At 40.4% G+C, this 17,820-nt stretch overlaps 1 protein-coding gene across 1 annotated transcript; it reads left to right on the top strand.

Moving 5' to 3' along the window:
- The first annotated feature begins 14,882 nt into the window (after positions 1-14,882).
- On the top strand, positions 14,883-15,752 carry LOC100496586 (vomeronasal type-2 receptor 26). The gene has a single exon (XM_031891797.1). It carries the CDS (start codon positions 14,883-14,885, stop codon positions 15,750-15,752), a length of 870 nt encoding a protein of 289 aa, XP_031747657.1.
- The last annotated feature ends 2,068 nt before the right edge of the window (positions 15,753-17,820 follow it).

Here is a 17,820-nt window from a genome sequence, read left to right as displayed (position 1 = left end):
TGAAATACAGCAGTGGATAAACAATTAAAGGGGTTGTTCACCTTGGAGTTAACTTCTAGTATGCTGTAGAGTATATTTGCAATTGAGAGCCTATTTGCAATTGGTCTCCAGTTTTTTAATGATTTCAGCTGGTCTCCAGTTTGCAGTTTCAGCACCTATCAGGTTGCTAGGGTTCAAATTACCTTAGCAACCAGGGAGTGGTTTGAATCAGAGACTGGTCTATAAACAGAAGAGGACCTAAAAAGAAAGATAAGCAATAAAAAGTAACAATACCAGTAAAACTGTAGCCTTACAGAGACATATTTTTTGGCAGCTGGGGTCAGTGACCACCGTTTGAAAGCTGCAAAGAGTTAGAAGAAGGCAAATAAATAAATAATTAAGACCAACTGCAAAGTTGCTTAGAAATTGGCCCTCTTACGACATACCAAAAGTTAACTAAGAATAATCTTACATTTTTACCAAACTTGAATGTTTACCGAGTTTATGTAGAAGTCAATGGGAGTTGTCCTAAGCAAAATTCAAGAGCGACCTTGTAGACCCATTGATTTGTAGTCTACTCATCACTTTCAATGGTTTTACAAGCTCTCTCTTAAATGTTGCCTGGGACAACTCCCATTGACTTAAACATGAATTCGGCAGCTTTTAGATGAGTTTTTTTGGGGGGTTTTGTGCTTAGTAAATATTTAGAAATGAGTTTAAAACTCTAATTTGAATTTGTGAGTTAATTTTTTATTCAAAGAAACTCACATGGTGCTGAAAATTTGAATCTGAGCGTTAATAAATCACCCCCTCAATGTGTCATTGAGTCATTCCTTCCTTGGGAGATCTTCTTTACGTGATATACTAGCCCTTTCCTTTATGAATGTTTTCTTTTCTCGTGATCTTACACAAAAGTTTGTTTAATAATTTTATTTTTAATTCAAACTTCTTCAGATCCCTGTGTCAGTGTGCAGTGACCCTTGCCCAAGAGGCCACAGAAGAGCCACCATTCAAGGACAAAAGATCTGCTGCTTTGATTGTCTGCCGTGTTCTGAAGGAGAGATTATTGACCCAGATGGTTTGTCAGATTACAATTGTACTGTACTTGTACAAATTTCCTTTGGGATCACTTTTCTGTAGGTCAAGCTAATGGTGCCATAATGCTAATGGTGCTTTGGGAACCCCATGATAGCACCCTGTGCTGGGAAAATATGGGAAATGTGTTTTTTCAAAACACATCAATTATCAGAGCTTATCCAGCAGAATCCTGCATTGAAAGTTGGAGTGATATCCCCCCCCCTCCCAGCAGCCGATCAGTAGAACAATGGGAAGGGAGCAAGATAGCAGCTCCCAGTAGGTATCAGAATAGCACTCAATAGTAAGAAATCCAAGTCTGGCTTGGGACTCCTCCAGTTACATGGGAGTAGGAGAAACAATAGGTTAGCTGAAAGCAGTTCTAATGTGTAGCGCTGGCTGAAAGCTCAGACTCAGGCACAATGCACTGAGATGGCGCCTACACACCAATATTACAGCTACAAATACATTTGTTGGTTCAAGAATAACATTTCAAATAGTTAAGTGAATTATTTGCTATGTAAACAGTGTAATTTCGAAATAAAAAGTACCCCATAAAAATCATGACCGTGTCCCTTTAAATTGAGTATGTTTCGAAAAAGGTTAATGATCCTTTTCAGCATTAGTTGCTATAAATATAATCTAAAAAGGACATTGCCTCTATATTATCAAAATGTCTTATTCTATAGCGATACTACAGTAATGAGCTGCATTATTATTAATAATGTCAAAAACAGTAGTGCAAATGAAACAATATATTAGCCATAGGTTACATTGTGATGCTGGGGAAAATGTCCTTTGATATGATCAATATATGTATAAAAAGAAATGACTGCATTGCCCCTATATTATAAAAGCACTAGATATTTGATAACACTGAATTCCTCTTGTATTTGTTGGTATTAATGAAGTGTAAGCTCTTATGGGTGAATCAGTTTTTCCTGTTGTTCCAGGTGACAGTGAATGTCTAAAGTGCCCAGAAGACCAATGGCCTGACAGCATGAAAGAAAGATGCCTTCCAAAACCTATTCAGTTCCTTTCTTATGATGAGCCGTTGGGTTCCTCGCTTGCCTGTATTTCCGTCTTGTTTTGTCTGATTACGTTTTCTGCCTTCTGCCTGTTCATAGCTAAACGGAAGACTCCCATAGTAAAAGCCAATAACAGAGAGCTCAGCTACCTACTTCTCATCTCCCTCATGTTTGGCTTCCTGTGTTCCTTGGCATTCATTGGCAGACCCAACCTGAAGACGTGCATGATACGCCAGGTCCTGTTTGCTGTTATTTTCTCATTTTGCATTTCAGTCATCCTAGCAAAGACTGTCACTGTCATCATGATATTTAGTGCCACAAACCCAGACAGTAAGCTGAAAAGATTGGTGGCAATGAGAATACCTGTTTATATTGTCCCTGTGTGTACAATGGTACAGATAATTCTATGCATTGTTTGGTTGGCCAGGGCAGCTCCATTTCCAGAATTCAATATGGCGGCAGAAATAGGGATAATAGTGACTGAGTGCAATGAAGGCTCTAGGGTGTTATTTGCATGTGTGCTGGGGTATATGGGTTTGTTAGCAGCTATTAGTCTATTGGTTGCCTGTTTGGCTAGGAAGCTCCCTGACACATTTAATGAGACCAAGTTCATCACATTCAGTATGTTGGTATTTGCCAGTGTTTGGCTGACATTTATACCCGCTTACCTCAGTACCAAGGGGAAACAGACGGTGGCAGTAGAAATCTTTGCTATACTATCTTCAAGTGCTGGACTTCTTGTTTGCATTTTTATCCCAAAATGTTATATAATATTATTGCACCCGGAAATGAACACCAAACAGTATATCACTGGAAGGAACACCAGGAACCGAGGGACATGATTATTACTATGGGTCTCAACCAAACCCCCCCTAAGACAATTTTTGTTTCAACTAAAATAAAGCTAATGTGTGTTTTCACTGTTTATGTAAAAGAAAGAACAAAGAAGAACTAGGGAATGACTAAAAGAAGAAACAACATAAAAAAATAAGAGTAAAGATTTGTGTAACTAATTCATATTTCACACTATGTATAAGTAATGTACTTGAGCAGGACACATTTGTTTTTAGCTCCTCCTCCTATACCTGTCAGCCTGCCTTAAGGTGACTCTCAGCTGTACCTGTGCCTTGTACTAATGATTTTGCCTTTAGATCCTCCTCCTAAACCTGTCAGTCTGCCGTCAGGTGACTCTCAGCTGTACCTGTGCCTTGTACTAATGATTGTGCCTTTAAGGGAAGGGATTTCCAGCCTCTTTTAAAGGTCAATATGGGAGAACACATGCTTCATCTCCTAAAGTTTAAGTTAATTTCTCATCTCTCAGTTGTTGAATGCTGAGGGCAGGTAAAGCCTTCTGGCGGATTTGCCACATCCCCATCTTTGGTGCTGAATTCCCATCATGGATCTCAATTGGAACATACACAGTAGTCCAATCACAGTTTGGCTTCCAGAGCACATGGAATGCTTGCTGATAACTGGAATAGAAGCTGGGAAAGGGAGTACTGGTACTAAAACTATACATTTGCCAGAGAGGCTTCCCCTTCACAGAATGCTAATATTGCCTTATTCATTAAGCTAAAACTAGCAACATAATGCAAGTGTGGGGTAATGTCACCTATTATATGTTGGGCAACAAGGTACTTTTGCATACCTCCCAACTGTCCCGCTTTCCACGGGACAGTCCCGGTTTTTAGAGCACATCCCGCTGTCCTGGATAGTTCCATGAATGTCCCGCATTTCCGTAATAAATTACGGAAATGCGGAACATTCATTGACTTACCCGGGACAGCGCGATGCGTTGGCGTTCCTTCTTCCCCAGCGGCTCCTCAGTGTATGCGGCTCCTTCTCCGGCGGTCCCAGGCCCTTTTATAAGGTTGCGCCCTTACGCACGGGTGACGTCATTACACACGGGCGCAACCTTATAAAAGGGCCTGGGACCGCCGGAGAAGGACCCGCATACACTGAGGAGCCACTGGGGACGAAGAAGAAGGGAGCGCTGTGTATGGGGGGGGCTGTCTCTATTGGGGGCACTGTGTATGGGGGGGCTGTCTCTATTGGGGACACTGTCTCTATTGGGGCGCTGTGTATGGGGGGGCTGTCTCTATTGGGGGCACTGTGTATGGGGGGCTGTCTCTATTGGGGGCACTGTGTATGGGGGGGCTGTCTCTATTGGGGGCACTGTGTATGGGGTGGGACTCTCTCAATTGGGGGCACTGTGTATGGGGGGCACTGTCTCAATTGGGGGCACTGTGTATGGGGGGCTGTCTCTATTGGGGACACTGTGTATGGGGGGGCTGTCTCTATTGGGGGCACTGTGTATGGGGTGGGACTCTCTCAATTGGGGGCACTGTGTATGGGGGGCACTGTCTCAATTGGGGGCACTGTGTATGGGGGGCACTTTCTATGGGGGGCATTGTGTTTGGGGGCACTGTGTATGGGTAGTACTGTCTTTTAGGCTATTGGGGGCACTGTGTATGGGGGGGCAAACTGGTAGATAGTTATAACTCACTAATAACTCACTGCCTTCTCTCTATATTTGTATTTTAATGTAGGAGTTGCTATATTGTTTTCCTTAGGTAGTACAGTATGAGGGTATAGCATCCATTTCTACTATATAAAAGGAGAATTTTTTGGAAAAAAAATGGATGGGGTGTGGTAATTGGGGCGTGGCCACAAAAGTGGGCGTGGTCAAAAAATTTGCCGCGCTGCACGCACCGAATCTTTTTCTCCCTCTTTTCATTTTTCAAATGTTGGGAGGTATGCTTTTGTATATAAAATGGAATAAAATAAACTTGTTTTGCTTTGACTTGTTTATAAACCTGCTAGCTAAAGGAGACAGTTTATATCATATTCATATTCAGTTATATTATCCACCAGTACTCAAAATATGTAATGGTGCAGACAAAAGACTGTTTTTAATGCATTTTCCTCATAAAAATGCGATTGTATCAAAACTACAGAGACAGAGCCTGTCGCCTCAGGGGCTAAGCCGAATTGAGAGGCAGGAGTGTCTCTTCACTTTCCCACAGGAAGTGCTCACAGCACTGACTGACCAGGGTTGCCAGATTTATTTTTCCAAACCAGCCAAAGTTAATTTTAAAACCAGCCCAAAACTAGCCAAAAGCCACTTCGAAAGTAGCCCAAAAATAGCGCAATATGCGCAATGAAAAAAAATTCTAAAAAATAAAGGTATATATGGAAAAGCCTGCCTTTTTAAAGCGTATAATCACTACACATGCCCTGCGCCCCCTCTCCAGTTACTGGGATGGCTGATAATTCCCTCTGTGCCCATTGCAGCTGGGAAGTCACTACAGAAATGGATTCAGAATGTTGCATTAACCCCAGACATGATATACATATGGGTGCATTGAACTACAACTCTCAGAAGCCCCAAGATATCCTGAGAATTATACCTTAAGGATTAACTGCAGAAAGTAACAAATGGCAGCCCCCCCCCACATTACAGTAGAAAGTAATGGTACAATCTCATACCACATAGAGCAGGTTGTAGGGCAGACAGGTTGAGCCTGAATAGAATAGAAATGGGAGCCTCTGTCTATACTGTCCAATTGCATGCTGGGTATTGTAGTTTTATATTAATCCTAGCTGTAGGCTAATTGTTAGATACAAACTATATTACCCAGCATGCAGTGGAACAGGCACACTAGGGGAAAAAAACTTTGGCTAGTTTCCAAACTACAAACCCCCCAAGGCTCCAAAAAAATAGCCCAAAACTGTACCTTGGCGGGTTTGTACTTTGGAAACCCACCTGGGCTTTAAATTACTAGCCCAATTTGGCGGGAAAACCACCAACCTGACAACCCTGTGACTGACTAAACTGTGCAGTAGTAGGGATTGCCCCTCCCACCTTCCTGCTGAGGTCTCTATGCTCTCAGCCAGCACATAGCTGTCTTATGCTGTTGCCTGATTGTGTAACATTTCTGGGCAAAATAAAAGGACATTTTTCACACTAGCAGACATTCACACTAACTTACATGTGTATTATAAGCAAAGTTAGGCACTTACTCAGTTGGTACATGTGTTTTCTAAACCTGGCCTCCCGCAGCTGATGCTCAGTACTATTATTCAGGGGGAAACTCTGGGGGCAGGCTTTCCTTTTATAAAGAAAGTTATTACCCCAACAGGGGCATAGGCTGTGTTAGCATGATTTGTATGAAGCAGAAAAGGCCGGGGGTTGAACTGGAGGTTGCGGGAGATACACTGCCATTAAAAATGTTTTTTTTCTGTGTTTTTGTTGTTTTAAGTGTCTGTAAACTGTCTTTCTTTCACTAAAAGATAAAAAGGGGCAGTTGAGTCTGCATTTTGGCGGATTTCTCTTTGTGAATATGGAGATTGTGTTTACACCAGTTTTATTTTCTTTTAATCCACAATACTTCAACCCCATAGAATAGATAGCATGCTTAGGATATAATATATATATAATAATGGTCAAGTGTTTTGCCCCTCAGGGTGGACTTTATGATGCAGTGTTTGAAAGGTCACAGCCATACCCAAAGGAATAGTAAGCACACAAATGTTTCATTACATTTAGTTATAACGGAACTGAAATGATACCTTGGGGCTCCAAAAAAATTGGAACTGTAGCATGATATATTTGTTGTCCTATGTATACTCTGTGTTTAAAACTATAACAAATACAGAATGTCTGATAACATGATAACTGAATTTGCTTAGGAATATTTTGAAGCAATTAAATAATGAGGGCCCTTACTGTATGCTGAACAACAAAAGGGGCTTGAAGATCTGAAAAAAAACAATAACAACCCCTTCTGAAGAGATGCTTAAGGTGGCCATACACGAGCAGATCCGCTCGCTTGGCGATGTCGCCAAGCGAGCGGATCTTCCCCCGATATCCCCACCTACGGGTGGGCGATATCGGGGACCATTTAGGTAAAAAAAATAATAATCCGATCGTTTGGCCCTGGGGCCAAACGATCGGATTATGTGGGCGGCAATGGGGCAGTCGGATCGGGGACCGCATCAACGAGCCGATGCGGTCCCCGATCCGACCAGATTTTCTAACCTGGCCGATCGAGATCTGGCCAATTTCAGGCCAGATATCGGTCGGCCAGGCCGCTCTGCTCTCCCCATACACGGGCCGATTAGCTGCCGAATCGGTCCAAGGGACCGATATCGGCAGCTATAGTCGGCCCGTGTATGGCCACCTTTAGACTCTCGACCTAACTATTGACTCTGGGAGATGGTTGGTACAGTTACAGCTTTTCTCTTGTAAAGTCCTTGCATTAACCTCTCCCCTTTGAGAGAAAAAGGACCCTCTCATCTTCTTGTTAACATTGTCAGGATGTTTAACCCCATGAGAGAATGACTCCACGTCTGTCAAGGTTCAAGGTCTGTAACATATATGACATCTGAAAGATGCCATTAAGGGCTCTGGTACACGGGGAGATTAGTCGCCCGCGGCAAAACTCCCTGCTCGCGGGCGACTAATCTCCCCGTGTACCAGAGCCCTTAAGGCAAATGGCCTAAAACCCATATTTTTCAAGGTTTATTTGATTCCCTTAATTGTGACCCGGCCACACAGGAGCTTCGCTTCACAAACTCAGTGCCCACTATATAAATATCATGGTGAAATCAGTGCATGGCTACCTGGTATGATAGTTTCTTCTGGAGGCTCTGGTTTTCTTGCTTATCTGACCAAACCAAGCAGATCAGATTCCATGTACCCCCATGTCTTAATAATCTGCTGAACAGGTCTCAAGTCCATTCTTGCTTCAGTAAACAATTTATCCCCATCTCCCCACCTTCCTTATGATATATTACCCTCTCACCTAGTCTATTCTATCACTATTCCAGAGTTATGACTTCAGTACTGCACAGTGTAATAACATTCTCTGTCAAACCGAGACACCACTCTGTCAGTTCTTGTAATCTATGTACAATAACATTTTTGAAAAATGAAAAATCATGGAACTAAAATTAACTTTAATTCAAAAACTCAGTCAATAAGACATTAAGACAAGCAGTTTACAGTATTTCATTTGATTCTGTGTGTAGTTGTAATAATGGACTCTGTATTATTATAAAAGCCCAACAGGTGACAGATGAATTTTAATTATTCCTCATAGAAATTATGGGTTAATTATAATGGTATGCATAATAACAGTGTAGAACATGCTGATTTTGTATGGGATAATTATACCTTACCATTCATTTTCCCTGGAGTTTTCCTGCCTTGGTTGACTATAAAACCTTGGATACAGATAAGAATCATAATTATCATAGAGATAAGAACATTCACTAAACAGATCCCCTCTTGATGACTTAGTCTGGAAGAATTTCCTGCTTCAGTTCTATTGATCTATGAGCTTTTCTACCAAAAGTTTGTGGGGACAATAATCTGAAGAGCTGGTCTTTATTAGTTTTAAGTTGTCCCCGTTAATGATAGCTTAATTAGATTTATTTTTTTTATTATAAATCCAACTCAACATAATTTAGAAGAGCAATGGCACTAGGAGGCGATTCTGGATTTATTTGCATCATTTTTTGCCATCTCAGCCTGTTACTAATGCTGCTCCAATATAAACATGGGAAGTGTGAAGCTTTATTAGAAGGGTGCAGGCTGCTTACTGAAGATGTGATTGGTTATTCTCTGGCTGGAGATATCACATTAGGGGGGATCTTTTCAGTCCATGTCGATACAAATCACCCTGTGATTAACTTTAGAGAGAGCCCTCAGCCTCTTCAGTGCAACAGGTAAGGTTTCCTTTCGTTATTTTGTACTTAAACACATTCGTTGTGTCATTACAAATAATTGTTACACTGGGGATAGGTAGTTTGTTTAGAAAAGCCAGTATTGTATACTTTATACTAGATTCCAGGGCACCTTGTATAGAATGGACCCAGAAAAAAACATTTTTACCATTGTAGTTAATTTCTAGTCATGCCAAGACTTTCGTCTAGGAACTCACAGAAGATTTCAAAATCATCTTCTATAGGAAAGCTTGTTAGCTCATATCTACCAATGTATTTTCAAAGGCAACTCAATCTCTAAATCTTGTTGCCTTGCATCTTACACCTTTAGCCAATTCAGGCAATCTGATATTACCCATCACTATTACTGTACAAATGTCCACATCTTATTTTGGAATTATTTCATTAATATAAACATTCCCTATCCATTTGAATTTAACTTGAGATATACTTTTCATCCAAGCTTCAGAAACCACTGTTTGATTTGATAATATATACAACACTTAAGGTTCCAGGTTTATTATTTCACAAAGATGCACCATGTTATTCTTATTATTCTTATTCTTTTCTTCCATTTAGCCCATTCATAATCCCTTCCGCATTGTCCATGTATATCTGTGTGTTTGTGTGTGTGTGTATTAAAGACTTTATAGAAAATACTTTATTCTAATTATACCGTGAAAATAAGATATTTCCCTTAAACTGGCCACACACAGTAATATCCCCTTGTTAGGAGAGGTTGCAATGCAAATGGATCTTTATCTAATTTGGCACACAGTGGCTGAAATTAGGTTGATTTGATAATTTGGGGCCCAGGCCATTTTATCAGATCATATGGGGGTTTTATGGGTCCCATCAATGTGCTGATGTCGGCTTCCCAACTGGATTTTCTAACCTGCCTGGTAGGTATATGGCCAATCATTAGCAGGCTGATCAATTGGCACTATAGGCAGAGCAATAACCAGTTTTTATTGGGCGTGTATGTCCATCTTAATTTGTGCTTGCATGAATATGAATTCTATTCTTTGTATTTGGTAATATGCAAGATAACTGAGGGTAATGGTGAAACGATTTTGTCCGCAACAAGTTGGGTTCCTTGAATACTGTTTGGAGCTTTGACAAATTTTATTTCTCTTTGATCAGATTCCATCTCAGATATTATCGCTTCTTCCTTGCGATGGTATACACTATAATGGAGATTAATGCCTCTGATGATCTTCTGCCCAATATAACACTGGGCTATAAACTCTATGATTCTTGTTACAATGAGGTTCGATCATTAATGGGAGCTCAATGGATTTTGTCAGGGAAGGAAAAAGTGGTGCCCAATTTTAACTGCAACAAAGATATCATGCCATTGGCTATAATTGGTGATTTGCCCTCCAAGGCCTCAATACCTATAGCCAGGATCTTGGGATTGTACAGATACCCACAGGTACATCACCCCTTGTGTCTGCCAGCTACCTCTATGTACAAAAAATGTGAAGTTATAATGAAATATGGTGATCAGGTGAAAGTTCTTATATCGCTTTAGGTTTTTCTCGATTTGAAAATACTCACATTTGAATTTTAATACATCTACCTATTAGTTTTAGTAACATGGTAAATTGGTTACTGACGAAAGCATGTGGTACGATGCCTCTGATAGTCAGGCCCAGACTGGCAGAACCTATGGATTCTAGCAAATGCCAGAGGGGCTGCTGTAAGATGCCATAGACAGTCACTATTTATTGGGCTGTTTATTGGGCTGTTTCTATAGAAGTTAGTAGGAGTTGTCCTAGGCAAAGTCAAGGCTTATTTTCAAACTCAAACAAGTTTTCCTTATTAATAAATAAATTCGATATGCAAGTTTAATTCGATTTAGAAAAACAAACTCGAATTTACAAACCTGAAAATGGATAAATATGTGCCTGATAAATCTGAATATAGAGACATCTATGTGATTTGACTTTTAGAGGAGACTTTAGATGGAAACATGGATTATTATTTGTGCATTAATAACCAATTTATTTCTTTGGGATTCATTTTAACTAATATCCCTATCCAACAGATTAGTTATGGTTCAGTTCACCCTTCACTGAGCGAAAAAACACAGTTCCCGTCCTTCCTCAGAACCATCCATAATGCCAACTATGAGGTCTTTGTACTTGCTCAATTGTTGAAGTACTTTAACTGGACCTGGGTGGGTATCATATCCTCCGACACTGACTTGGGAAGATCAGGGGCTCAGCTGGTGAGTCGAGAGATTGAGAATAATGGCGGCTGTATTGCATTTAATGAGATACTTCCCATAGTCAACTTTATGGAGTCCGTCTACCGTATTGTTGATGTCATTCAGAAATCCAGAGCAACAGTGATCATTGCCTATTGCACTATAGAAAGCTTTATACCATTAATTGAGGAGGCATCAATTCACAATATCACTGACAAAGTGTGGCTGGGCACTACCCTTTGGACCATATCATCTGACTTTCCAAAAAATGAAATTCGAACTACCTTAAATGGAAGTCTTGGAATAGCGACTCGACATGGGAATATTCCAGGATTTAAGGAGTTTCTATACAACATCCACCCTTCTGTGTCTTTGGATGACCTTTTAATAAAGACGTTTTGGCAGAAAGCATTTCAATGCATTTGGCCAGAAAATGGCGCCTACAATAATTCATCTCCGGCACCACATAGGGAAGATATTGTTTGGTGCACAGGGAAGGAGAGAGTGGACAGTATTGATCCCAATATATTTGATGTTTACAACTTCCGAGTCACACACAACGTGTATACTGCAGTCCTCTCAGTAGCACATGCTTTGCACCAGATGAACAACTGTGTTCCAGGGAAAGGGCCCTTTAAGAATGGATCTTGTGCTGATATTTATAATCATCAACCCTGGCAGGTACAGTATATCTACCCACTAACAGGCACAACTGCATGAGGCTACTGATATGTATTAAATCATATAGTGCCTAACTTTCAAACCTGACAAAATAAAAAGAAAAACTTGTTAATTAAATGTACTCAAAAGCCCACTTAAATGGCAACAGCAGTCTCACTTCTTCAGATAATGACTTTGAGAACACACTTTGCCTTTATAAGATCATAGAATACCTCAGGGACTTCTGATGCAAATAAAATAATATAATATAGTACTGTTCAATAGCCCCTAAGTGGCTGACATTAAGGTTTGTATTGTTATATATAAATTCAGTCAACAACACAAGTAATCCATCAAGTTTAAACTTAGGTACAAGTAAAATTGAATGACATTGATGATGACCAGTCCAAATAAACAAAATGTCATTTACATAGCTTGATGGCTTCTAGTATTAGTGCTTGATTGGACTTGATTGGTCCAATATCCAATCCAACAGACACAAATTTGTGGGCCTACATGGGTTTAGTTTGCATGCCAGGATTGGCCGTTACATTCTAAAAGTAACATTGTTTAAGTAGTGAGTGAGTGAGTGAGTGAGTGAACTTGAGACAAAGCTGGGATCTTCCAAAATCTGAATCTCTTGACATAGTCTAGAAAATAGACAGCTCCCTGCAAACTCCTCACCTCCCCAGCATCCCTTGAGAGTCAATAATTGGCAGTTGTTATTTAACAACAGCTGATGAGCCATAGGTATAACCTAGACCAGTGACTTTCAACCTCTCAGCAAGGATTCATATTCTTTCATACATGATTATAAATATTGAGTTAAGAGCACACATGCGTGGCGAGATTTGCTGCCTGAGTAATCACACAATTCCTTAGAAATCCCAAATATATGTATGAAAACCCATATGGTCAAACTAGATGCCATTTATGTATTTCAGTAATATTTGTTTGCACCTTTGCCCAAATCAGACTTTATAAATAAAGGTATTTTCCCTTCTAGCTACTGCATTACATAAAGCATATTAGGTTCAACAACACGGCAGGGGATGAGATATATTTTGATGAGAAAGGGGACGTTCCTCTCTATCTGGACATCTTGAATTGGCAGATGTTCCCTAATGGAAGCAACCAGTATGTCTCTATTGGCGGCTTTAATGCCCAAGCTCCAAAAGGCCAAGAGCTCAAGATACAGATCAACAAGATTTTATGGAATGTTGGACATGGCCAAGTAAGAACCGTTACACATTTTAACCTTTAAGAGATTTTGTACATAAATATCACACAATATGAAACTTTTTGAAATGTTATATAATACAGATACAGAAACATTAGTTTTAGGCTAATGGCCCCTGCGCCTCCTGCCATTGACGTGATAACATTTTCATTGCGGATCTTTAAATCTGAACAAAATAATCAGTAGGTCTGACCATTAATTTAAAATTATAAATAATGTGCTCATTGTGGGCGTGTATTTTATCTATATATCTATATATAATGACTTACTCTTTGCATGTAGCACTTACAGTACCAAAGGGAGGCTGCAATCAGGACTGTCTGCTTAGGAACTGTTTAGGTGTCTCCTGGTGTCTTGGGTTTGCCCATATATAAACATGAATACAATTAATTCCTACATATGATTAAGGGAGAATTTATTTTTTATTAAAAAAGACTTTATATAAAACCTTTGTGATAAAAAAAATTCAGTCTATGGCTTATATGCTAGTTTCTTCCTCTATAAAAGTGTGTTCTGTTCTCATGCATTGTTCAGCAAATTCGATTTTTACATCTCAAACTTCTTCAGATCCCTGTGTCAGTGTGCAGTGACCCTTGCCCAAGAGGCCACAGAAGAGCCACCATTCAAGGACAAAAGATCTGCTGCTTTGATTGTCTGCCGTGTTCTGAAGGAGAGATTCTCAACCCAAATAGTGTGTAATGTTCATATTCTACTATGTTTCCTTTAGGATTACAGCCCAAAATAAATAAATGCAAAATTGAGCAATATATGACCAGTGGGATTCATTGAAGTAGCATTTGTTCCCCTGTATTTCCATGATCAGTACATAGTTATGGTACATGTGAATTAAAGGAAAAGGAAAGGTATAATCACTGGGGGAGGAGTCAAATGTCGGGCACTCAGTGATTATAATCACTTACCTTAGACCCAGGGTTGGTGCTCCTGTTTGCGAAAAAATGTACCAGTCCAGGGTACAAAGGTAGGAGTGCCAGGTCACCATTTTCTTCTTCTTACTGGATCAACACTTGACCCAGTGGATGTTAATGCCCAGTACAGTTAAAAGTCAAACTTAGAAGCAAAAAGCCAATTTTTTACACTATTGCCAAAGACAGGCCCGGATTTGTGGAGAGGCCACAAAGGCCCGGGCCTAGGGCGGCAGAAGTTTGGGGGCGGCATGCCGCCCAGCCACAAGAAAATTTTAAAATTTGGCTCCCATACGGAGCAGTCGGGACCTCTCCCCACTGCTCCGTATGGGAGTTTAAAGCAGCATATGCGCACTCGAGGATGCAGGGGGGGGTGTTGTCGCGCGTTCGCACATGCGCACTGGGGGGGCGCGCGTTCGCGCGTTCGCGCGTTCGCGCATGCGCACGGGGGGGGGGGGCCCACAGGGGCGGCCTCGGGGCGCCCAGGAGAGAAATCCGGCCCTGGCCAAAGACTCCTTGTAGATCCAAGAAGAGAAATAAGATGGCGACCCGTTGCTCCTACATAAGTACCCCGAGATAGGGCAGTTTTCAGCAAACAGGAACACTGGCCTAGGGTTTTAGGTAAGCCTTTATAATGACAATGGGTGGCAACATTTGGCAGTGATTATACCTTTCCTTTTCCTTTAGGTACCCTGCTCCCTTGTCTATAATTTAGAGAATGAGGTCAATGTCAAGGGATCCTGGTAGATAAACTCAGTGGGGGCAGCAGCATGTAATGAGAGCAGAAATGAAAGAATGTATTTCAGAATGTTACACTGTGATGCTTATAAAATTATACTTTGATGTGATCAAATGAATAAATACAAACTGTAGATATGATAACACTGTATTCCTCTTGTCTCTGTTGGCATTGATTACATATAAGCACTTAAGGGTGAATCAGTTTTTATATGGAATAAATTGCATTTCCCTATGTTTCCTGTTGTTCAGGTGACAGTGAATGTCTAAAGTGCCCAGAAGACCAATGGCCTGATGCAATGAAAGAAAGATGTCTTCCGAAAACTATTCAGTTTCTTTCTTATGATGAGCCGTTGGGTTCCTCGCTTGCCTGTATTTCCGTCTTGTTTTGTCTGATTACGTTTTCTGCCTTCTGCCTGTTCATAGCTAAACGGAAGACTCCCATAGTAAAAGCCAATAACAGAGAGCTCAGCTACCTACTTCTCATCTCCCTCATGTTTGGCTTCCTGTGTTCCTTGGCATTCATTGGCAGACCCAACCTGAAGACGTGCATGATACGCCAGGTCCTGTTTGCTGTTATTTTCTCATTTTGCATTTCAGTCATCCTAGCAAAGACTGTCACTGTCATCATGATATTTAGTGCCACAAACCCAGACAGTAAGCTGAAAAGATTGGTGGCAATGAGAATACCTGTTTATATTGTCCCTGTGTGTACAATGGGTCAGATAATTCTATGCATTGTTTGGTTGGCCAGGGCAGCTCCATTTGCAGAATTCAATATGGTGGCAGAAATAGGGATAATAGTGATTGAGTGCAATGAAGGCTCTAGGGTGTTATTTGCATGTGTGCTGGGGTATATGGGTTTGTTAGCAGCTATTAGTCTATTGGTTGCCTGTTTGGCTAGGAAGCTCCCTGACACATTTAATGAGACCAAGTTCATCACATTCAGTATGTTGGTATTTGCCAGTGTTTGGCTGACATTTATACCCGCTTACCTCAGTACCAAGGGGAAACAGACGGTGGCAGTAGAAATCTTTGCTATACTATCTTCAATGGCTGGACTTCTTGTTTGCATTTTTATCCCAAAATGTTATATAATATTATTGCACCCGGAAATGAACAGCAAACAGTATATCACTGGAAGGAACACCAGGAACCGAGGGACATGATTATTACTATGGAAGAAAAAACAGCATAAAAATAAAAGGAAAGATTTTTTATAAGACTTTGCATGGGCTGCCCCCCTTCTCTGGAATTCGCTCCCTCAAACTATCAAACTTTCTCCCAATCTCTCTGCCATCAAGAGATCTCTAAAAAAACATTTATTCAGAGAGGCTTACCCTAATCTAGTTTAGCAATACCCTGTGCCCCACCTCTCACACCTCTGGTCTTGCCCATTCCCACACCTTGTGTCTCAACCCTTTCTCCTTGTAGATTGTAAGCTCTTTTGGGCAGGGCTCTCTTCACCTCTTGTATCGGTTATTGGTTGCTTTATATGTTACTCTGTATGTCCAATGTATGAAACCCACTTATTGTACAGCACTGCGGAATATGTTGGCGCTTTATAAAAAAATGTTAATAATAATAATATAACAATTTCACACTATATATACACAATATTTCCCACTATGCAACAGTTTTGTGTTTGAGCAGGACACAGGATTCTAACAATATTTTGAGTCCAATTAATTTATAAAGTTGTCTATTGACCCCTATTACTGCTATTGCTTAGATGTATACAGGGTTCACCTATGTATCCGCTCTAAGAGAAGCCACTGGTTTGGGGTTTGGAGGATTCCAGCGAGTTATTCAAATGGGAACCCACAGTTAGTGGGAGTCAGTGACCCTGAGACTAATGAGAAACGCTGATACAGTGCCAAACCACCCATGCAGACAGCCATTGATTCTAAAGGCAGCCTCTGATTGCACAGTGCCGGATGGTTGGTATGAAAGTCTGAAGAGGCAGATCTAAGAGGTATTGGCATTATTTGCATGGGTGGGAAACCAATATGATATAAGCATTAAACATTTTTATTTGTATGCAGATATAAGGTTATTGTTTGACTATGCAATAAATGTTGTCCTATATGTTAGTATTTTGTCTTTTCTGCTCAATTCCAACACCCATTATTCTTGGAAGAAACCAAGTGGTGTATGTACGATCATTTGCCTTAGCCCAGTAACCGCAGCAACCATTCCAACATTCTGGCCACACTACCATACTACTGGTTGATTTCTATGGGTTATTGCAACTATATAAGATCGGGGACAGTAAATAAATCTTTACTGCTTATGTCTCTCAATCTAGGAGAACAACAACAAGTTTCTTTAAGCCCAACCTAATTAAGCTTTGGGCTGAACTTCCACTGGCAGGGCAGCCCCATAGGCTTAAATAAGGACTAAGGAGAAACCTAAACATTGCTTGTTGCAATTAGTTGCAGCCCCACAGTTTGGGATCCTCTGTGCTAGATCTTGTTGTCTCCTGTCCTTCTTTCATACACTACTATTAACTTTATCTTTCACTGAGCTCAAAAGATCTCAGGTTACATAACTTGGAACCCTACTGCCAAGCTACTAATGTACTGGCTGCCTATGAGCTACTCCTGAGGAACATCTTGTGTCCCATTATGGATGTCACTGAGCCTAAAAACCTAAACCCCATATTAGCACGTCAATACTTGTCAAGTTGCTTCTCCTATCCATGCAGTCCAATGCACCCATGTAAATTAGACCGCCTGTATGGTCTTGAATCAGTAACTATGCATTATAACAAGCTGAGAGTGAACATGGAGTCATAGCCAACTGGTCATGCTGATAATCGGTATTTATTGCTCCCAAAAATGCATGATAATTCTTTCAAATTAAATTAATAGTCACACATCAAAAACACAGAGAAATATTATGCTGTTTGTTTTTGTTTTTATTAACCATAGAGCTTGAAATTAATTTTTTTTTTTACTAAGTCTGTCTTTTCATTGCCAGAGGGTCACGGAGATTGTATCATGGGTTACTGAAGGGTTATGAGTAGCCTCTTGTCAGTCACTGATAAGAAGAACTAATTGCCCCATAACTGTTATCCAAAGTACATTTTATTTATATGCTCCCCTCCATAATTGGTACATAATCAATGGCCGTAAGCATTGGTGTCTTTTTTAGTTTCAATTAGTTTCAAAATTTTTATTGGGATTTTTTAAACATTATAGCCAAATAAAGGCATTAAAATATTTTCAAACATTA

The sequence above is a fragment of the Xenopus tropicalis genome, chromosome 8, assembly GCF_000004195.4.
Source record: "Xenopus tropicalis strain Nigerian chromosome 8, UCB_Xtro_10.0, whole genome shotgun sequence".
Taxonomy (NCBI): Eukaryota; Metazoa; Chordata; class Amphibia; order Anura; family Pipidae; genus Xenopus; species Xenopus tropicalis.
This window is presented reverse-complemented; position numbering and strand designations above follow the sequence as displayed.